Consider the following 23,446-nt stretch of genomic DNA (forward strand, 5'->3'; position numbering starts at 1 on the left):
GGGTATGTTCCTTCCTGGGTTGTGTAGTTGGCGCTTCATACTTATTGACAGCTCAGTATTGCACAAGGTCTTTTTTTCAACTACAGTACCCACACATCACCGACAGTCCGGCTGTAGCGCTGGTTATCCGGGGATATCGTAGTACTGCTGTTTCTCCTCAGTCTATCTTGCTCTCTCTTTTCAGCGGATTGACACAACAGAGTAGAACATAAGAAAAGATTAACGCACAAAGCCAAAAATGGCAGAGCTTGGAGCGGGGAGCCTGCTATCGGGGGATCCTGCTTTTAACTATCAAGAGCATGAACTAAACGAACGACTGAAGCGGCTGTACCCGGCCGTGAATGAGGAAGAGACCCCCTTACCCCGATCTTGGAGCCCCAAGGATAAATACAGCTACATCGGTCTCTCACAGAACAATCTGCGGGTGCATTACAAAGGTATAGGCTACAGATGTGACCAAATGGGTAACATTAGTCACTAAAGTGTCATCAGATGGGTCTTGTCATTCCCAATGGCTAAGGGCGTCGTGTTTAGTTGGGTGCGATTATGTCTATGCAATCTCCCCGATCTAGTTTGAGCTGCTTTTCCTTCCCTTTGCTTTGTTTCACAAGAGGGAAGAGGAATGCCCAAATGGTTGACAGCTAGCTAGCAAACCCTGACAGTACTCGGATATCCCAGGTCAAATGATCAACTCCCAAAGCTCATAATTTCATGTAATTAGCCATCTTATTCAAACATTTCCTATTTATTTGAGTACTCCATGAATCATTTAAGACTAGAGTATATACCAGGAAATGCAGAGTTATTCCTTTCGCTAACCAGTGGGCTGGTGCTCTGCAAAATATCAAGTATTACGATGTAGGATAGCTTGCCAGCTAATATCTGTAGCTGACTAGCTTTTATTGCTAACCGTTTCGCTAACATTACAGTAGCTGCATCAGGTATAGGAACGTTACATTGTATGGAGCTAGCTAGTTAGCCAGATTATGCTAACAATAAAATGAACATTTCCGACGCGGTATAGATATAATTCTGCCTCGTGAGAGTGATTAATTAAGATTTTAATATTGGTAGCTTTATATTTAGCTCAGAGAACTCTGTCTGCGTTGTAGTTATAGCTTGAAAAACACGAGATACTTTATGACCACAACAGCCTTTCAGGGCATCACAGCTATGTCAGCTGTTTTGGCGACATTATCTTGCATTTTAATCAAAGGATGTAACCAAACAATTGCTGGCATGGACATTCGACGATATCATTGGAGAGTGATTTAGATTCCAAGGCCCTGTCATACACTGCAGCTTGGACGTTTGGTCAAATAGCCGAAATGCCGTTGCAAGGCCTACAGGCTACTTATTGCAGATGTCGCAGGTCGCATTTCTTTTAACTTGAGAAAGCAGTTTGAGCATGTATGGGCATCTTCTGAAGACAAACTACAATGAACTATAGTGTAATAATAACTATGTGTATATTAGTATTATACTGCCAATAGTCATACAGTTTTAAGAAAGTAAATGTGATGGAAACATTTTCTATCCCTATTCAATCAGGGTAGTCTTGAAGGTATTCACAAGAAGTCAGTTGATGTGGTATGAAGTAAGACGATCATACTCTTGATCATCAGTGGTCCTACGGTCTGGCAAAAAGCCATTATCCTTTATCAGTTTGCACTAGTCAGTAGTCCAGGCATTGTACTATTTTGTTCCCCATGTCTCTACAGAAATATTACATGTCTTATTGAATGCCTAGCCCCCACACTTATTCATTTTTAAAAGGAATTTGGTTTGGTCAACAGGTTTTAGGCTACCCAGATAGCCACATAGGCTTTTTTGCTCAGTAGTTCAGATAGTTATTTCTACACTCTGGTTATCTCTTGTCAGCTAAAGTTTCATGCCATCAATTCACAAATATTCGACTTTAATTTCAATCAGGTCAGTTTATATGGAATAACAAGGGGCAACGTCCGTGTGGTTGGTTTGGATCATTTAAAAAAAAAAACTGCTACTAGATGGAAACATTGTTGAGGCTGACAATACCACTTGTCATACAGAACTTCACTGAAGACTCAAAAAGTCCTGCCACAGTGTTTGGTGTGACCCTGTATGCCCCTCAGCTGTAAGCTTATAGGCTATGTATTAAACCATTGTCTGAAAGGAAGACCCATTGTGTTAATCTAACATGCTACCTCTCATCTGCTCCTGCTTTTTCACCCTCTGCCTGGAAATTCACCCTTGTGATTTTGGCAGGCTATTTTGGCCAGTGTGCCAGTTTCCTCTATTCAAGGCCATTTCAGAGATGTAATGTGTGTATGTGCGCACGCCCATTGATGTGTTTGTTTTGCACCCAATTATAGAGGTGATTATACTGATGACGTTATTGATACACTGATCCATTCACACTCTCTTACATTGATCAGAGTTCTTTAGCTAATGCTAACATTCTAAGAAGGACAATGACAGCTATGCATGAAGATGGTACAATCTCTTGTGTGTGTGTGTTTGTGTGTGTGTGTGTGTGTGTGTGTGTGTGTGTGTGTGTGAGAGAGTGTGTGTGTGTGTGTGTGAAAGAGATTCTAAGGTCGCAATCATGTGTGTTCTGGTGACAAGATTATTTTGTTGGTTGGGTAGCTGGACTTTTCTCTGTGAGGAGAGGCAGGTTGCCTAGCTGGGCCCAGGCCGTGTGATTCCTCTGACCAGAGTGTGTAGTGTTTGCCCATAGAGGGGGAGTTTCTGTAGTCTGAAGCCACTCATGCATGTTCAGTCAGAGAGGTGACATCACCAGATTGCGTTGCATCCCACACCACCCCCCCGTCTCGCTATGTGAAACTGTAAAGCAATGTTTGCCAACACTGGCACTGCTATTTCAAAGCATTGTTTGCCAACACTGTCATTGTTCTACCAAATCAATGTATTCCTCTTTCTCTGGCCAGTTTGGTTGTATATTCTTTTATCTTCTGTACCTAATTTTGGATAATGGCCATTGTGTATTGAGATGGCTGAGTCACAAAAACCCTCTTTATGACAGCTGATCTGCTGGGTTAAGCTTTAGTTTGTGTGATTGACGGATGAATCGATTATGTGTGTTTGTGTTACAAGCGTCGGCTGAGCTCTGCCACGAAAAATGTTATACATTTTGCTTGTGTGACACTGGAGCTGATTATTGATATCTAGAAGAATGACTGCGAAAAGCTACCACTGTTTTACTAATGAGGCTGACAACTCAGTTGTTTGTGCTTATTTAACTGACTGCCTCAGAGAGAGAGATATCAGGCTGTTATGCAGGCTTTTCTGATACAGGGTCTTCTCCCTCAGCTCTGCCTTGAGCTGGTGTGTGTTGGGGTTATAAATAGATTTGTTGGATGGAGGAGGGAGGGGGGGGGGGGGGGGGGGGGGGGTGCTGGCATGCATAAGTGCACACGTGTGGTGTGTGTGTGTGTGTGTGTGTGCACTTGTATGTGAGCCAGAGTATGTCCATGTGTTTAAGAGAAAGGGAATCACAATTTTTGGGTAGCTGCCATGCTGTGTGAGTTGGGTTATAAATTATAGATTATAGCTGGTTGGTATGTGTGTGAGTGTCTGCTGCTGTTACTTTTATTATGGTTCAGTATAGGCCTATTGCATATAATGGTCCTTAATATTGTTTGAGTCATCGCAGCTTATGACAAGGGTGACAGTTAACCACCTGATTAGAGGGCTTGAACAGTGTGTGGCGATTATGATCACACTCACCTACTAACTTACAAACACACACACACACACAAACACACACACACATACATACATACATACATACATGCATGCTGGTAGGGGTGATCTAGATGGTGCTGAAAGCAGAGGAGTGTCACAGAGGAGCTGGACCTGAGGGCACAGCTGAAGCTCAAGAGTTCCACACACAGCTGCCCCCAGGCTGCGGCCTTAAAGTGTCCTGTTATCAACCAGGGCAGGGAGTTGAGTTACAGGAGCTTCACTAAGTGCAAAGGCACACACACACATTCACATACACAGACTCACCCAGATATGTACCCCCAACACGTATACAGATGCACATGCAAATAGGCAAGGGCATATGTTATGACCTAGCTCTAGACACACACTCAGGAACATTGGCTTACCAATATAACCTGTGATTACTCTAACACACACACACGTCACGCGCGCACACACACACACACACATCACACACACACACACACACACACACACGCGCCTTCACATAGACTTACACTGACTCACTGGCTCTATCATCCCAACAAGCACATCGGCACATGACATGACACGCACATTGAAACCATAATGTTTGCTAGTAGTATATGCATTGTTGGCTGCTGGTTCCACCCACTAAATCCATCGCATGAGTGTATGTGATGTACCAGTTCCACACAGGGCTGTAGGTGGTGTGTCTGTCGCACAGCAGTGTTTATGGGACGTGTATAACTGGTGGCTGATCCTACTCCCACCTGCGTTCCAGCATGACTATTATGTGTCACCAAAAGCATAATGAGTTTATACTCATGACTATCTTTTCTTAGGGAGAGTGCAATACAGTGACCTGGACATTTTAGACTCATTTAGATCCTCTCAGACAGATTGTGACATCATTGGTAAATGTGCGTGTGTGTATGACTTTAGTCCTATTTTGCTCATTGGTTTTAGTCAAGTACTATACTGTCATATTTTCAGTGATGATGCGCTCAGTCTGTTTAATTATCCCTTTTCTCCCTTTTCCTGTGTGTCTCAGGCCATGGGAAGAACCATAAGGATGCTGCGTCTGTGCGTGCTACCCACCCCATACCGGCAGCATGTGGCATCTATTACTTTGAGGTGAAGATTGTCAGCAAGGGCAGAGATGGGTAAGTTCATCTGAGATATGTTGTACTGGCTCTGGCCTGACACAGTGACGTTTTCTATTTCAGTGATAAATTACATTTTTTTGTCGTCTTCTGACAGTTTACCCATACAGTATATAAATCACTTTGAATGATGTGTATGCTAGTTAATGACATACAGTAAATAGAGCCGTTGAGGGGTTATTTGGTGCGAGTCTGCATAGTTACCTGTTGTCCTGCGCAGTCGTTTTCTTAGCCCAGAATGAAGGGTACTGATTTTGTTGTTGTGGTAATTATGTTTCTATAATTACCACAGTAAAGGGGGAACTTAATCTGCCCTCTAAATCACTGTAGTGCAACTACCCGGCATGCCCCATTTTGAGTTGCAACAGCAATAAAGATCCACCGATCAATCACCGGGGACTGGAATTGGACAATTCTCAGCTTGATCAGCCATGACCGGTGACTGGCCTATCAGTCTTAGATATATCCCTATGGTGACTGAATGTGACTGAAACTGACTCACATCATGCCTATTACATTCATAACTAAATTAACCCTAACCTCCGTTAATGACACTTATAAACTGTTTAACAGCTAAAACCTGCCATGGTACTTAAAGGAGCCATATGTAGACAGGCTACTAGGTGGTTCAAATCAATCCTGCTTTCCCAATTCTAAATATTGGAGAGTGTTGCTTCTCCCCTCCTTCTCCTCCTCCCCAGACAAAGTTCATGTGGGTTGCCAGGTTGAGGACACTGAACCTACCTGAAGAAGCGCAAGATGAACTCAACATTAAACTTTGACAATGGCGAGCGACGACAAGCCCTAGGCTATAACAAGTAGTATATAGTTTATACTCTGTCAGTGATAGGTATATGCATGGCTGGCTAAGCCAGAGCTAAGCCTGTTATCCTGAAAACAAGCCCACTTTTTCAAAAATACTTCCTTCCAGGCCCGATAATGATTGAACACATTGCTCTATTTAACAGATAACGTATGAATCATTTCATATCTATTTTGGAGTATTAGCCTACTGTTCCTCCTTGTTTCAGCCTCATGCAGATCTCAGTTATGAAGTGCCCTCACCAGTGTCAAGTGAAGCCAGTGAGGGCTGGTCAGGTGCCACTGATACAAGAGGCAGAGAGGATAAGCTAGAGAGAGCAGAAAAAGAGAGTGCAGGCTCTTGTGGTAGGAGAAGCAGATGATGAGCTAGAGGTAGACCAACAGGGAGAAGAGTGAGTGCATGTCCTGCATATCTGTCAAGTGAAGATGACTAAAATCCGTGAGATCAGTGATTTGAAATCCATGAAAAATCCGTGAGCCATCCCCATCGCCAACACTTACACACAAAAGTCAAAATGTGCAAGCATATTGTTACATTTGCGATGCATTTGTAAACAGTGCATGTTCGCCTCGAGATAAGAAGTTGTTCAGTGATGCTGAATATTGAAACTTCATTGACTGATTGCTACACAGACATAGTGAGCTGCACAGTGCAAACATGGTAGTCTCTCACTCGTACTGCACAGCAGTCTAATGTTCTATGCTATAAGGAGTGAAAATCTGTAAGATTCAGTGGCACGTATGTGAGACATGAGAATTGTCTCACAGATAAAACGAGTCTTGACAGGTTTCTATTTGAGAACTAAGATAAATGAACAGGTAGTAGCTAGGGATGGCATGAATAATGTTACTCTATTTGGATGTCAGTATTTGTTGAACGTATAGAGTAATCTTCTTTTTGTAAATTGAGTCAAATTACAATCAAACTTAGTTTTTTTCTTTTTAATTTTGCGATACGATACTCCACGCTCTTCTGGTTTGACTAGCAAGACAGCTTTAGCCAGCTCTTCTTGGGATCACTTCAACAGTTGTGTGTCTCAAATACTTGTTGCCTTGCCTCGCTGCACATGTACCACAGATTATGATTGCAAGTACTGGAATTTTAAAAATAACTTGAAATGCACATCCCAATAGTAGCTGTGATGAATTGGATAAGGTTAGCTAACCTTAGCCGAAGCTCAATGCTTATTTTGGCGGTCGCACGCTGTGTTCGTGTTCGTATCTGGCAACCCGGGTGTCTAAATGGCACTGGAGAAATGGGCAGTGGGCAGAAACACAAACAGGCATTCCGCTCCGGAACAGAAATCTGAAAAGGAGAATATACTGGCTGTAGCATTGTTTTTGGAGAAGCGAGTATTTCAGTTTGGCCTGTTTCTTTAATCTCTGATGACATATCTTGTTCATTTTGTGATTTAGTACATTTATTACTTGCAGCTGATGTTTAGAGATGCTGTGCGGCCTAGGTATGACAAAAACATATTTATGAAAGATAACTGTCCAATCAACCTTTTAGTTTGTTGAGGTTTGTTAAAAAATGTTTGTCCTGTAACCTGGTGCACTTTCATAGTAATAGTAGTAAGTAAAACATGTTAAAGTATGATCTACTGCAATTCTTTTTTAGTTGGGTTTTATTTGTTCAAAAAAGGCTCTGTCCGGTAACATGGAGCACTTCTTTTATTTTGAGAATTGTTCAAGTGAAAAGGAGAGAAGGTTCTATAACCTGGTGCAGCTTTGGAGAAAATGTAAAATCAATTTAATGGTAAATGTTTCATCATGAACATACAATTGTATTACAAAAAGAAAGAAAAATTACAAAATTGTTTGTGTACACCGATTAAAGCAAATCGGCAGGTCAGACTTAAAAAGGTCAGACAAAAAACAAATAGTAATACAAACACGGCAATCGAAATGTCATCAAAAATGTCACAGTTCTACTGCAGGGCACATTTGGGTGAGGAGTCAGGATTCCAGACATTATTTGAATACCACCACAAACATCCTGAGAGGCTATAGTGGAGGATTCATTTGCCAGTAGGATGATTAACATGTTGTCGAATATGGCACAGCCCTAGTTTAAAAAAATAAGGAGGGCATGCTGTCTCCACAATGTGTGAACATGTTCGTCCCGTATAAGTAATGTCTATTGAAGGAACCCAAATTGTATTTGACACTCCATTTGGTTCCGCAGTGCTGGTTGTCATTATTCTTGGAAGGAGCCGTGTGCAGTCTTCAGTACTCGCTTGGAGGTGTATCACATAGTTGGACACCATAAAACTGTTCTGTTTACAGATCAAATTCACAACTCAGGCAGTTGACCGTAGCAAATAGGTATTTTCTAAGCATTATTTTTTTATTATCTCTATAAAAATTACAGCAGGCATACCAAAGTGATATTTAAGTCAAATCTAGTGAACCAGCAACTGATTTATGAACACATCATGATGGCTACCAATCATTAAGTAGCTTAGTTCATAAGTATTTTATTGCATTGAATTGTGTGTAACCATGTTTTGGTTCTTCAAAATTATCTCCCTTATAAAATAGTATACAATAAAAGTGATATACAGCTTGGTCAACATGTAGATTTAAGTACCAGAGAGAAGTACTAGGTTAAATGCAAGTTTAGGTTAAAAAATACATTTTCCGTTATGGTTAATGGAAGTGACAGTCATCAAACCCCTCAATCAGTTCTTAGTTCCAACTCACTAACAAACCTTGAGATTATTGATTGAAGCTAGAAGTGTCCAAATACAGTGTACAACAGATTCCCTGTGACGTTTGCAATGATTGATCAGAATGATGACCTATGACAATTTTCCCTGCTGTTGACAAAAGCTGACTGTTTTCCCTGCCTCTCCTCATGTTTGTGTGCAGGTACATGGGAATCGGCCTGTCTGCCCAGGGGGTCAACATGAACAGGCTGCCTGGTGAGTGCCAAGTGGCAGATGGGTGTGTGTGGGGTGGGGGGGTGGGGGGGGGGGGGGGGGGGGAGAGAGGGGTGAGAGGGGTGAGAGGGGTGAGAGGGGTGAGAGGTCACCCCTCCAGAGGGGTCATGGTCTCAGTATGTCTTGATATGTGGTGAAAAGGTGAAGCAGAGGGGTAAGGGCAAACTGGGAGATGGGATCTCAGGCTGCCTTTTGAAGAGAAGAGTGTCTGAGGTGATCGCAAGTTTAGTAGTCCTGGCGAGCCCATTTTTGAGAAAATTTACATTTTTAGACGTGGTATTTGGTTTGACGAATGAGCCATCATACTGCTTCTCTTTGTGCTTTCAAAGATCACTTTTACCACCTGACACTTCTCTACTCCGTCTGGTACCTCTGTCCATCTCTGTCTCTCTTAAATTCCTTCAATTTCCCACCCTACTTCTCTCCTTCTCCTTCCTATCCTTTCACTCCCTCCAGCATCTTGCATGGAAACATGTCTGAACATGCCTGAGGAAAGTCGTCAGAGATGACATTTAACATACAAATATGCCACTCTCTGTCTTCTCTCTCTCTCATCTCAGAAAGTGATACTCGTGTTTACATAAAAGCCTAAATGTTTACATAAAATCAGGGTTATTCTTTTTTTTCTTAATCCTTACAAGTTTTCTCTAGAGAGAAGAGCAGGCAAAATGTAGCTGACTTTAATCGAGTGTTCCTGAATCGGCTCCTCAGGCAAGGACAAGCCTTAACAGTCTAGAATCTCAAAGGCCTCTGCTTAATTAAGACCTATATGCTTAAAATATCAGAATTCAGAACACCGAACGCTGCCAAGTGAATGAACACACATACGGTTTGCACTTATAGGACTAGAGCACTACTCAACTAGAGCTCCATTTAGTCCTGTGGAGCTTTAGGACGGAATTTGCCTGGCCAACTAGTGGAGTGTAAGAAGTGTTTCTTACCACCATATCGTCATTTGCCTTGTTTTTTTTTTTTTATCCAGATATTTTTCTCAGTGCTTATGTATTTCATTACACATGGGTTAGATCATAATGCAGATAATCAAGCCCACAGAAGCTTAAGCATGACATAACAGTAATGATCTGTAGCCATGGAGGCAAGGACAGGACAGGAGAGGGACAGAGGGAGAGGGAGGGATGTTCCTGCGGAGCGGCTGATTTTCCAGGCAAAGACAGAGCTCTTGTCAGCCCACCATTCCCCCTGCTCTCCCATGCTCCTCCCAGCCTATCAGATCCTCCCCCTGGCTGCTATTGGGCGACCGAGTGCTCCCAGTTGCTCTTCCTCTGTCACCTGCCCGTTGAGTTCTCCGCGGTGCTCGAGGCCTGTGGAATGCTTTGGGCCAATCCTGCCAGCCAATTCTGTTTGCACCTGCTGACTGACATTCACGTGCTCATTCTCTGTGTGCCACGGCCTGCTGCAGAGCTCTCTATGCGTCACGTGAAGCTCGGAATATTGTAGAAATAGGTGACTGAGAGTATGAGCGCTTGACGGCTCTCATGAAAAACGCATGCTTCTATGGATGGAGCCTGTTGCTGCTCGAATGTCCAGTTCAGTTCTCCCAATCCAGTGTTTAGCCTATTGTTATTTGGTGTGTTGTTGAGTCGGTTTTTGTTGTGAGAGCCATTGTTTGTCTGTGTCTGTGTGTGTGTGTGTGTGTGTGTGTGTGTGTGTGTGTGTGTGTGTGTGTGTGTGTGTGTGTGTGTGTGTGTGTGTGTGTGTGTGTGTGTCTGAGCAAAAGAGAGTTCGACAGGGCAGTAATAGTTTTATGTGCTCCGTCGACCTCACTGTTTCTGATCCCAAAGTGGAGCCCTGCCCATTTCATTAACATGCAGGGAACACTGAGCCCAGCTTTAGGAGCAATATCCCTGACAGGGCCACGCTGCAGATTAATCTAATACCTCACAGTTCACTCACGACCTACTTTCCCCCCTTTCACTTTTCCTCCCTTTCTTTTTCGGCCTTTTAAAAAAAAACATTTGTGCGTGTGCGTGTGCGTGTGCGTGTGCGTGTGTGTGTGCGTGTGTGTGTGTGTGTGTGTGTGTGTGTGTGAGAGAGAGACAGCTGGCTTTACGTGTCTCATACAAAGTGTGTGTGTGTGACATTTTGTGTGGAAGAGTGAAGCTGACTTTACGTGTCTAAAACTAAGATCGGTCATACCTTCGGTTTATGCAGTGGATAGAAATAATTTATAGCTCTGGTAGCATAACAGCAGCTCAGTGAGTCCAAGTCTGCTCGGGTGTATGCCTTCTTTTTACTGTTATGGTGATGAGGAATGTAAATGTGTAGATTTAGCAGGCACTCTTATTTGTTTTGCTGCAAGGGAATGTTAAGTAGTAAAACTTCACATTTAACATAACATTTGCCCTTTTTTTTCTTGAATTCTCATCAATACATTTCTATTACAGGATGGGACAAGCATTCATATGGTTACCATGGGGACGATGGGCACTCCTTCTGCTCCTCAGGGACAGGCCAACCGTATGGCCCAACCTTCACGACAGGCGACGTCATTGGCTGCTGTGTCAACCTCATCAACAACACTTGTTTCTACACCAAGAACGGACACAGTTTAGGTACCGTTTTGCACTATATCTGACATATTTGTGTAGCTCCCCAGGGGGAACACCTGTCAGTCATTCTCACTACTCCAAAAGCCAAACCTGCTTTTCCTGTTGGTGTAACACATGAAGCTAATTCGTCTTTCTCTCTGTTGTCTCCTAGGCGTGGCTTTCACAGACCTTCCGGTAAGCCCTTTAGGTTTTTCTTCACTTGCTCAAACATTGAGCTTTAATTGTCTGGGATTCGCAAATCTGTATCTGGCATCCACCTAGCCACAGTTGTGGTTTCTATTATTGTCCTCAGTGAGGACTCCTCATGTTCCCAGTTGATTTTGAGTTAATTTGACTTATTCATTTATCTGTAGTGATTATGGGACCATATAGCCTACGTGTCTAAGAGTATGTCTGTCTCTTTTTCACTCTCTCTTGTGCCCTTTCTCTCTCCTATGTCCCCCTCTCTCTCTCTCCACTCTCGGGTTGTTCTCTCTCACTCCACAGCCAAACCTATACCCCACAGTAGGCCTGCAGACTCCAGGTGAGATTGTGGATGCAAACTTTGGCCAGCACCCTTTTGTTTTTGACATTGAGGACTACATGAGTGAATGGAGAGCTAAGATCCACGGCATGATCGCACGCTTCCCCATCGGAGAGAGGCTGGGAGAGTGGCAATCTGTGCTGCAAAAGTACGTTTCACCTGACTGTAGTCACAAAATGATAAACACTTACTCTTAAGTGGCTTGTTATAATGCCATGGAAACTTCCCTGCACATAAACAGCCCTTGAAAACACTGTCTAACTCAAAGTTGTTTAGATGATCTCTTGTGTAACGTGAACATGACGTCCTCCTCCAGCATGGTGTCCAGCTACCTGGTGCATCATGGGTACTGTGCCACCGCCACAGCCTTCGCCCGAGCCACAGAGACAGTCATTGCGGAGGACCAGACCTCCATAAAAAACAGACAAAGTAAGCTGTTCACCCCAGCAAATAATGCAAAAGAGCCGTACTGCCACCTCACCTTACCTGCACCACTACTGTGTTCATAGATAAGGGTTTGTCTGGCTCATTATCAGCCAGTTAGATTGGCAGAAAATCCAGACGACTGACACTGAATGTTTGGTTGTGCTTTGTCTTTCCTCACTCCTGTATGCCAGGGGTATGGTCAGCTCTCTTAGCACTGAAGTGCGTGATTTAGCTGTTTCTCTCTCTCTCGCTCTCTCGCTCTCTCGCTCTCTCTCTCTCTCTCTCTCTCTCTCTCTCTCTCTCTGTGGTGACCAGACATAGAAAAAAAGGGTTTGGATGCCAAGTTGATGTTTCTCTTCCTGAGTGTGTGTGTGTGTGTTTGTTTTTATGAAGGGGTTAGAAAAAGAGAAATTTGTCAGTTTTCTCTGTTTTTCCATGAATGGAGGTTATGCATGTGTAACTTGGTTATTTTGCATTTGGTTATTTTTAATGCTGTGTTTGTTATTTCAGAGGATTTTGACATTTTGAAGGGTTTTCTCACTACCTCTCTCTCTCCCCTCCCCCTGCTCAGGAATACAGAAGCTGGTTCTTGCAGGTCGTGTAGGAGAGGCTATAGAAGCCACACAGCAACTGTATCCTGGCCTGCTAGAACACAACCCCAATTTACTCTTCATGTTAAAGTGAGTATCCCAGAGAGCTTACCACAGCGTCTCTCCCCCTGTTGTGCTTTATATGGAAGTTCACATGTGACACGCCTTTTCCTGTAACTAGTTTCTGTATGCGCAACGGCCATGGGAGTGCCTTGGGTTGGTACTACTGTGAAATCTCACACATTCTGTGTCTGAAATTCACACACACACACACACACACACACACACACACACACACACACATACAGAGCGCCTGACATCCTACTAACTCCTCAGAAGCAACACAGCTCTGTGAAGGGCTCTAAGCAACACCGCTTGCCAAGGACACTAACATAACAGCAGAGGACTCCTCAGTACTTCAGTTCTTCTCCCTGCATTAGAGCCCAGCTGTGTGCTTGCGCTACAAAGACATTAGATTACGCTAATCAACTGTGTGACCCTCTCCTGAGAGAGATGCCCAGGGGCATTAGTGTGCCCGTCCCGAGTGTGCCCGAGAGAGCTGACGTGAAAAACACAGGGGCTTCTTGTGCTGCCACTGCCGCTCTGGCGTGACTAACGAGGGGTCAGGGACAGGGTGACCCAAGGGGTCACACACTGTGTGCACACTCCCTGTGTTCGGCCTCGGTTTGCCAAGAGAAAGCTCTAAATTAGCATCTGCTTGTTTCTGACGCTTCTTTTTTTTTGGCTGCAGCTGGAGCGCATCAGAAGCCTCCTTTGAGTGCACACATGTGTGTGTGTGTGTGTGTGTGTGTGTGTGTATGTGTGTGTGGGTGTGTGTGTGTGTGTGTGTGTGTGTGTGGGTGTGTGTGTGTGTGTGTGTGTGTGTGTCTGTGTGTGTGTGTCTGTGTGTGTGTGTGTCTGTGTTTTGGTCTCTGTTGAATTGCGGCAAAGTGAGGCTTTACTGTCTGCTTCTGACTTTCTGGTTTGTGTTCGTGGCCCATAATGCGGGCTCTCAACCTGAGCTTGTCACTCTGAGATTAAGTTTCTCGCCTGCTGCATGATTCAGCAGAGCTCTCGGAGTCCACGGGCCGCCCACGTGCCACGCTTCTACACTACGCCAAATGGAAGTGGAAAAACAGTCCCTTGAAAACACTGTCAAAGTGACAGCTTCTATCCGCACTGAAGCATGTTTTTTTTTTTTACACCGTACAGGTTTTTGAGATTAATATTATCTACATACCTTTGTTTCGATGGGTGGATGGAGAGAGAGAGGGAGAGATTGATTGATTGATTGATTGATTGATTGATTGATTGATTGTAGCAGTGTTGTGTTTTAATGCAACCCAGGAGTTTCTCTGGAGTAGTATGGATGCTAGGCGTAAATGTGTCAAAAAGTGATGCGTTTCACAACTTAAACGTATTAGTGTGGATGTAACCTCTGTGTTTCCTGTAGTGGGGGCGGTGATTATGGCTCGGTTGAAGTCCATGGTGGGAGTTGAGGGGTGCGGGGAGGCCCAGTGTGAGTCTTCAGTCCTGATCACAGAGGAGGTGTGAGAGGGAGACAGATGTGGGGGTGTGGGGTCCGTGTGGCTGGGGGAGGTGACTGTGCTGAAAAACACATTCAACTCATTGGCTCTGTTCGGGCATCCCTCACCTTGAACCCTCAGATCATCTTCACTCCCAACCACACATCCCTCACGTAGTTTCCTCATATGTGGAGCCAGATGTTACCGGTACTAGAGTTCACATCTGGAGCAGCTTGTTGAGGTACTCGTAGGGGATTTCAAGAAAATCCCTTACTGACAAGGATTCCCCCTCAGGCTTACGCCCAATCTCCAGAGGAGCACGCTGCACGTTTCGCATTTCAATCAGCACCTTTGAGCCACTCCATCCGACACATTAGATTGGTTTAGACTTGTCAAGCTGCATGAACTGTGAAATCTGGTCCCAGACAGATCCCTCCACTATTGTCCTCAGACATATAATATTAAATGTCGTCTTTTGTATATACTGTACTGGAATCTATGTTGCGTGGAGAGACCTACCCTGAACTGTTCACTGGTTGAATAAATTCACTTGTATATTTTCAACCTCTTTTTTGTGTGTGTGTACCCTAGTTCTAACTATTTGAGTGAATGCACAAGCCTCTGGACAATATTTAGTTTGTTAGTTGTTTGCTACCAAATGTAGTTGTCCGTTTCAAATCATGTTAAAATTTGAGTGCACCTCCCACTAGAGAGATATTTCAGCCTCTTGTATCAGTTTATGTGTAATGGGGAGGGAAGAAAACTGCCGGGCCAAATAACTATGAGAACAGTGGGCCAGAGTCACCGCTAAAGACTTTAGACAAATGGAAACTGGATAGCAGACACTGTAATGGATTGCAGTGTGAGGGGATATTGAATAGCTGAATAGATTGCAGTGTTTCAGATGCACTTGAATATAAATCACCCTTTTAGACAATGTATTCCAGAGATGTGGACTTTTTTTATTGTAACTTTTTATTTTTAATGTTTTATTGGTCACAGAGCATGGAGTCCAGTACAGACTATGTATTGTTGGCAAACTGTTAACTGAACAGTTTGTGTCAGGTGAAAGAAGTTTTTTCAGGTCTCCCCCCACCCCCCTCCCCCAGGTGTCGGCAGTTTGTGGAGATGGTGAACGGTACGGACAGCGAGGTACGGTGCTTTAGCGTGCGCTCCCCCAAATCCCAGGACAGCTACCCCGGCTCCCCCTGCCCAAGCCCCCGACATGGGGCCATCAACCCCCATCTGCACAGCACAGGTAAGCCCAACCACCTGCACCTGTCACTAGGCGCTTCTGTTTTTCTCATACGTTGTCTGGGAGTACAGAAACTCAAATACAACATAAAGATGAGGTACATGCTCTGTAAAGTTGATTCCTGTCAGCTGATGAGCGATAGCTGTTAGCCTCATGGCTAGTGGTCCTATTGTGAGTCTTTATGCAATATTGTCCTCCACATTGATTCACATAGCATTTATTGGACAGTATAATAGGCATATTTAGTGTTTCATGATTCATGATTCGTGATTCATCCATGCATTTAATGAAACATGTCACTTACAGTCTTCAACAGTGGTGTGCTTAATGTCATGTGCCTGCTGTCATCCCCTCCGCAGGAGCAGACAGCCCCACATGCAGTAACGGGGTCACCCCTCCCAGCAAAAGCAAGAGCCACAGCAAATACCCGGGCGTCAGCTCGGCCTCCTCCTCCTCCTCGTCCTCCCCCTCCTCGGTAAACTACTCCGAGACAAACTCCACTGACTCAACCAAGTCCCAGCCTCACAGTGCCACGAGCAACCAGGAGACCAGGTGGGACGTGTGTTTGTGTGTTTGTGTGTGTGTGTGTGTGTGTGTGTGTGTGTGTGTGTGTGTGTGTGGAGAGTGTGTGTGGAGAGTGTGTGTGGAGAGTGTGTGTGGAGAGTGTGTGTGGAGAGTGTGTGTGTGTCTTGATGCTGTCAGTGGGCTTATTCAATGTGAAGCTAATTGGGTTTGTATTGGGACTGGGTGTAATCAATGTCATACTTATTATGAATGGGTGAGTCCACACAAACAGACTGTGTTCATCACTGTGTGTTGTGTACTCCCCAGCGACAGTGAGATGGAGATCGAGGCAGAGCACTACAGCAACGGAGTGACTGAGAATTCATCTACTCGGATCATGAACGGCACCTACAAACACCAGGAGATCCTACAGGCTGATGAAAACAGCCTGGGCAATGGTGTGGCAGGTACAACAGCAGAGTCATTTCATGTCAAGTGGGACAATTGCTCCAACTCGACTGTCTCAGATTTGGCTGTAAAAATGCAAGGTTGTTCATACACTTCTTAATAGGTATAGTCCCAAATATTAGCTCTCTACTGCCAATAGTTTTGTCACAAAAAGATGTTTTAGGGGGGAGGGGGTGCCTGTACTTAAGATGCTTTTTTACCATTGTTTCCTGAAGAGCCATTTTCAAATTGTTATAACTAGAAAAGTGTTTAAGCTAGCTCCTTCAAACTTTCTAGGGTTAAAATCTGATGCCTCATTATAATGCACATCAACTACTAAGCAGAAATATCTCCATACAGTATATTTCCCTTCGATTAGTATCGTTTAAAACTCTGGATGACTGTTTCTTTTTAACTTCCTCCATGATGGCTGTAATCGCGTTGTCACAGCTAGGACATAAACAAATTCCCGCCACAGGAAGAAGGCTGTTATCCTAAATGTGATTTATGTTATTCTCAAAAATGAACTTTTGCATTATGTGAGGCAGACACGTTTACTTCACTACTTATTAAGATATTTAAATATGGAATGTGTAATGCCTTATCTCGCTGATGTGTCCGAACCTGCCCGAGCCAGAGTATAATTTCTAAATATTTGGCTGAACCTGACCCGGCCCGTCGATCCTGTCGGGTTCCGGCGGGCTCGGGTCTGGTATCCGTCCTCTCACACACACAAACTTACTCAGACACACAGATGCTCAAACCTTTGTCACCACAGAGAAGTAAATGCCTAAATACAGCACCATGTGCCTAAATATATTTATGCACTATGACACACATATATTTACACACACACACACACACACACACACACACACACATACACACACACACACATACACACAGACACATGCACGCGTACGTCCTTGTAATGACATATGCAGAGTTATTTAAGGACACACACATTCAGTAGGTCATCACTCCTACTACCTCGGGTCCAGTATTGGGAGCTTCTAAATTGAGTTGTTTTGAAACCCAGCTTGGCAGATGTTTTTCACCAAGGTTACTGAGAAAATGGTCAACTTTATTTATGGCTCTCTCTGGCCACAGTGCATGTGGTCCTCGTGGCTGAACAGAAGAACAGAATGTTTCTGTGGCAGAACGTTTTTATGTTTGTTTTGTTTTGGGTTTATTTTGTGCTCCTCATTGCCAGGATACATGTCCTTGCATGAGACGAAAACCTTGTATTTGGAATGGCAGCCCTGTGTAGGCTAGGCCTCGACATCAGAAGCCTGTTGGGAATGCCATAGGGCTTTACCACCATGAGAAGTGAAAACTTGTTTGGGAATGTCATAGGGCTTTACCACCATGAGAAGTGAAAGCCTGTTTGGGAATGTCATAGGGCTTTACCACCATCCGTTTGATGCTTTTAATGTAATCACATTCTGAAATCCTGAGTCAACATCTAACATGTAGTAGTTTATGTGCAAATGTAAAATATATTAAAACGTTTGGTAATTCATAATTGGCATATACTTATAAATAATAAAATATTACCGTTACTACTGCTACTACTATTACCACTAATATTACTACTACTACTGCTACAAATAACAAACAACAACAAACAGTATTGTAAACCATATTTAACTTTGGCCTTCTGGCACTCACTGACCTTCTGACTCTTGCCCCCCCCCAGATGATAACTGCCCCTCCAGACAGCTGTGCGGGGGCAACCAGGCGGCCACAGAGAGAATGATCCAGTTTGGCCGCGAGCTGCAGACCCTCAGCGAGCAGCTGTGCCGGGAGTATGGCAAGAACGCCACCCACAAAAAGATGCTGCAGGTAGGAGAGACGGGTAGGACGATGGAGGGATGGCCATAGATTAGAAAGGAAGGGAGAAAGGTGGAGTGCAAAGGAAAGCATCACTTAAAGAGGGGGCTGCAGGCTGGAGTGAGTGAGGGAAGGAGGGAGAGAAGAGAGTAATTGAAAAAAGGATGAATGAAGAAGTGAGGTAAGTGAGTGAGTGAGTGAGTGATCTCAGCTGAGATTTGCTAGAACACCACCTCCAAGAAGAAAGGACAGGAGGGAGAGAAAGCAGGATATAGAAGGAGGAGAGGAGAGGAGGCAGAAAGCAGTGGAGGAGGCACTGAAGAAGGAAGATTAAGAAAAGTGAAAGTGGTTGGAGGGGAGGAAGTCAAATGATGTAGGACAGGTGCTACGGAAAATCATAGAACAGAGAAACACACACACACACACACACACACACACTGGTATGAGATATTCTGAAACTCAGAGTCCCATTCCATACTGTGGGGCATCAGCCTCAAATCACTTGTCAGTGGCAGTCTGGTGCTTCTCGTCAGAAATTACTAATCTGTCTAGAAATAAGTTGTCCCATTTTTAAATGCACATTTATCCTCTGCTAGCGCTTTTTTTTTTTTTAATAAGGCTTCTCTGAAGACTTGCATATTAGTGTCATAACATCAGCTCTGCTTCCAGGCAAAAGCTTATGGGATGGCAGTTGTGGCTAAAGGCAATGAATGCTTGTGTGTGTGTGTGTGTGTGTGTGTGTGTGTGTGTGTGTGTGTGTGTGTGTGTGTGTGGATATGTGTCTGTTTATTTGTGTTTAAATCTGTTTGTGTGTGTTTGTCAGGATGCCTTCAGTCTTCTTGCATACTCAGACCCGTGGCACTGCCCTGTGGGTCAGCAGCTTGACCCCACACAGAGAGAGACCATCTGCTCTTCACTCAACAGCGCCATCCTCGGTAAGTATACACAAACATACACAAACTGACATAGACATGCTGACATATACACTCACTCATACACCCTCACATCCTTACACAGCTCTGGATAAGGTGCACACACTCCTACATATGTAAAACGCACAGACACACACACACACACACACTATCTCCCAGTAAATGTCAGAGTCAGAGAGACAAGTAGACAATCATGAGACAATCTTGATAGTCCTCAGTCGCGATAGTCTTTGGACTCAAGTCTGACAGCAGGCTTGGTGGCTTGTGTCCTCTGACGCGGTTCACTGCTTTGGTCTACAGAGTCGCAGAACCTCCCCAAGCAGCCTCCGCTGATGCTGGCCCTGGGCCAGGCCACCGAGTGCGTGCAGCTCATGGCCAGAGTCCGCTCCGGCTCCTGCTCCTTCGCCAGAGTGGACAACTTTTTGCACTAGCACCCCGTCAAGGTGAGATGATCAGCATGCACACACACACACACACACACCAATTAACATCAATCTTAATTTTAAAACGTGATCTTGTCACCAGCATGTTGGGTCCTCTTCTGTTATCCTTTTACATCATACTGAAGTCTGTCTGTTTTTATTGTTTCTGTTTTTACATATAATGTCATTAGGGTTTAGAAGAGTCTTTGAAAACAAATTCGACTTTCAGCCCTCAGCACATGAGTGATGGCTGTTTTCCACAGGCAATGTTAAGGACAGCTAAGAAGAGGACCCTTTCCAGTTGGTTGCCATGGGGACAGCACGCGTTTTGAATTGGTGTGTGGCTTGCCGTTTGCCAGAGGAAGGTGGGCAGAGGAATGCGCAGAGCAGGAGAAGAGAGGCTTCTTTTTAATTTAGTATTATCAAATACAAAACAGATGTGTGACACTATTTAAAGATAATTAATTATTATTCTGTTTATCTAGTTATTTTTTAGTTTATATTTTGTCAGTTGGTTGTGCTCACCTTGGAAACAAATCTAATTCCGTTTTTTTTTTTTTCTTCTTCTTTTTTTAAGGGGTGAATTCCCCACATAGTATTTTTAAATGTATTCCATATCAAGGATCTCCATAGCAACATTGTGACGACTAAGTGATATAGTCCGGCTTCTTTCACTCAGGACTCAGGTATTCAGACTCATTGCGGCATTGGGGTATTGCACAGAGGTATATCTAGCAGTAAGAAAAAAAGACTGTCAGCAAGTCCATGCTTAAGTGATTTGAAGAACAAGAGAAATTATTTGCAAGTCCTCAGTAGCCTAATGGGCATTTAGTGGGGTAGCCCAAACTAGTGAGGGGTGCTATTCATAAACTGATATGAGTGAGTGAGTTAGTGAGAGAGTGAGCGAGCGAGAGAGAGTGAGCGAGCGAGAGAGAGAGCGAGCGAGAGAGAGAGCGAGCGAGAGAGAGAGAGAGAGCGAGAGAGAGAGAGAGAGCGAGAGAGAGAGAGCGAGAGAGAGCGAGAGAGAGAGAGCGAGAGAGAGAGCGAGAGAGAGAGAGAGAGAGAGAGAGAGAGAGAGAGCAAGGGTAAGATTATGCACTGCTCCCCCTTTCCTCTTAAGGAAGCATTTTAGGCACCAGCTATTACAAGCCACTGTCAGAAGGTGGCGCCAACAACTTAAGTGTGAATCAGATTTACGTGAAGGATATTTTTTATTTCAGGGGGTGATGACCTCAGAATTATAGATAGCTTATCTTTCATTAATGAAAATGGGAGGTCATCATTATACACTGAAGTACAGAGATTAATCTAAAATCAATTTTTTCAGCCTATGTGGAAAACCCCTAGTGGTGTTTGTGTGCTTATATTAAAAGATTGAAAAAAAGAATACCAGGCTAATAGTTGGCTCACTCTTTTGACATAATGACTATTATGTTAGTGCACTGACCTGTTATGAACAACTCAACCATGATAGCCCTACTTATAGTTTCTTCGGAGATGAAGGCAATGGCAGTACTGACAGAGCTGTAATGCAGGTAGAGCCTTGTGGTAGGATTCACCCAATGATGAAATGTCTCTTTTGATTGGACAATGGTGCTCTTTGCAGAAAGCTCATTCTGCATTCCTATCAGTTTTTGACATTTTGCAGGTTATAAAGACTTTCAGTATTCAAATGTTTGGATAGTTTGAGTTACCTCCCTGGATTTAACTACATCCACACAAGTTAGGCTCTGTGTAAAGGCAATTCATCAAGAAATAAATCATAAATTCATATCTATGCTGACATGCCAAGCTTTTTCCCAGATAGCAGATGTCACCAACAGATCTGGCTCTGATCCGGCAGACACCGGATCAGTTCCGGCTCTGTTTTGACACGCACCAGTCCCGGTCTGGCTATTCCCCCGGTTTCAGATCAGAGCCGGAGCTGCACTAGTCAGCTGTTATCCGGGTTTAATTCCCCCCCACTCCCTTGGGCCTTTATGAGCTCTATTACTACCATGGCAATGTAAACACTGACTCGGTCAGGATGGGTGGGATACGTGGCTACAACCTCATCCATTGTTAGCTTTCATTATGTATGCAGCATCCACTGTTTTTTCTTTTTCTTTATCTCTCACACTCTCTCTCTCTCTGTCTCTCTCTTTCCCGTTCCCTCTTCTTATTAACTGACTGTCTTTTTGCACACAGAACAGAAAAGAAAATCTTAATCGATGTATTAACCCAGTATTTCACCCAGCCAGCAGGAGGTGCTCCACTGTGTTGAATGTAGCTTAGCTGGTCATTTCTGTTCTATTAGTTACTGTTCTTGTTTTATTTCAAGTTTGCTGCTGGCCTCCTTGAGATTGTTTGTTTGTTACACCCACACACCGACATAGACACACAGACATGTACACACCTTCTCCGACATAGCATTGATGTTACACCTATATTTCAGTTATACCTCACGTTTGTTGGCAACCATGTAGTACTGCTTGTTTGTACCACATAGATCATAAGATTAGGGGGATTATAAAACAGGGAGGTGGGAGCGGGCCTCATCCATCCACAGTACTATGTGTTAGGTTTGGGTTCACACCTCTTAGGATAATGTGTCCTTCAGATACAGTTTTCAGATACTTCTCTAGAGAGAGAAATGGAAAGAGACTCTACAAACACTGCATCTTAGATCATCTACTTAATTCAACGAAATAATTTAATAACAGGAGCTGAAAGCCAAAAAAAGACATTTAGGTATGTCTTCGAAAGGTATACTCTCAAGACTGCGAATCCCCTTTCTTCTTTTGTGATGATGTCTGATGTTCTGAGGCATTTCTTTTCTTTTTTTCTTCATTTAAAAAAAAAAAGAAAGAAAAAAACATCCTCAGTAATTCATCGTTCAGTTAAGATGACGTGGAAATCATTCGGTGGTGTCTTCCTATTGCATGGAGTATCATGTGTACCTGCTAACACAGCCATACATGTTTGATATTGAAACATGAGAGAGATAAAAAGAGACCAGCTACAGTGTAGGCAACAGGTCGACACCTCATTCAACTGTAAGTAGAGCGTTTTGTCTCGGGATCGCTTTTTCATGGCAAATGTATTTCAGATTTCATCTTAAGAACTACCCCAAATGTATATTGCCATCTTGAAAAAAAAAAAATCTGTATTAGAAATTTAACATTGACTTCAAGTGCAGATAGGGACCTTTTGTGAGGAAAAAAAGGAGAATCTTTTCAGACCTTTCTTTGAACAAATGTGTTCATATTTTCATTTGTCTTCTGGAGCCTTGCTTGCCTCAGTGGACAAGAAGCAGGACACATGAAATTAAACTGAATAAAACAAGCTGTGCACAATTTACTTCTGTTATGATTTTAAATTTATTTTGAGTTTTCAGTTTAGCAATTGTGAAATGAGTTACCCTCTACTTAGCATGAACCTTTTTAAAACCTTTAAAACATCATAAAAAAAGAAAAATGATTTTAAAAAACATACCTATGTACTGGAAACATGATAAAGAAATATTGTACTCGTTTAATTTTGACAGAATTATTTTTATTAAAATACACATCCATGAGCATATGATTGTTGTATGATGTATTTTTTTGGTGTTTGGTGTCTTAATTCCTTAATGTGTAAACATGTTCTAAACCCACAGAAATGCTCTATAATGAAATGCTTTGTTGTAGGAATCACAACGTTCTTATCAGAGGATCTCACTCTGTTCTTATTCATGCCCACAGAAATTATCTCTGTGTGGTTAATACATATTTCCCACCTGTTATAATATGCTGACAATAATCAGCTCCCTTCTGAAGATGG

The 23,446-nt window shown here is 43.4% G+C and overlaps 1 protein-coding gene across 2 annotated transcripts; it reads left to right on the top strand.

Annotated features, from left to right (window-relative positions):
* The first annotated feature begins 171 nt into the window (after nt 1–171).
* On the top strand, nt 172–23,198 carry ranbp10 (RAN binding protein 10). Of its 2 annotated transcripts, none has more exons than XM_080842157.1 (15): nt 172–437; nt 4,739–4,850; nt 8,547–8,599; nt 11,023–11,190; nt 11,339–11,361; nt 11,674–11,858; nt 12,027–12,139; nt 12,708–12,816; nt 15,362–15,510; nt 15,867–16,059; nt 16,339–16,478; nt 18,158–18,303; nt 19,115–19,226; nt 19,524–19,666; nt 19,909–23,198. In XM_080842157.1, exons 1-14 carry the CDS (start codon nt 239–241, stop codon nt 19,652–19,654), a joined length of 1,833 nt encoding a protein of 610 aa, XP_080698283.1. In that variant the 5' UTR covers nt 172–238; the 3' UTR covers nt 19,655–19,666; nt 19,909–23,198. The 2 variants fall into 2 exon arrangements, with proteins under 2 accessions (XP_080698283.1, XP_080698284.1); XM_080842158.1 differs by having other exon boundaries at nt 16,345–16,478.
* The last annotated feature ends 248 nt before the right edge of the window (nt 23,199–23,446 follow it).

The sequence above is a fragment of the Sprattus sprattus genome, assembly GCF_963457725.1.
Source record: "Sprattus sprattus genome assembly, chromosome: 7".
NCBI lineage: Eukaryota > Metazoa > Chordata > Actinopteri > Clupeiformes > Clupeidae > Sprattus > Sprattus sprattus.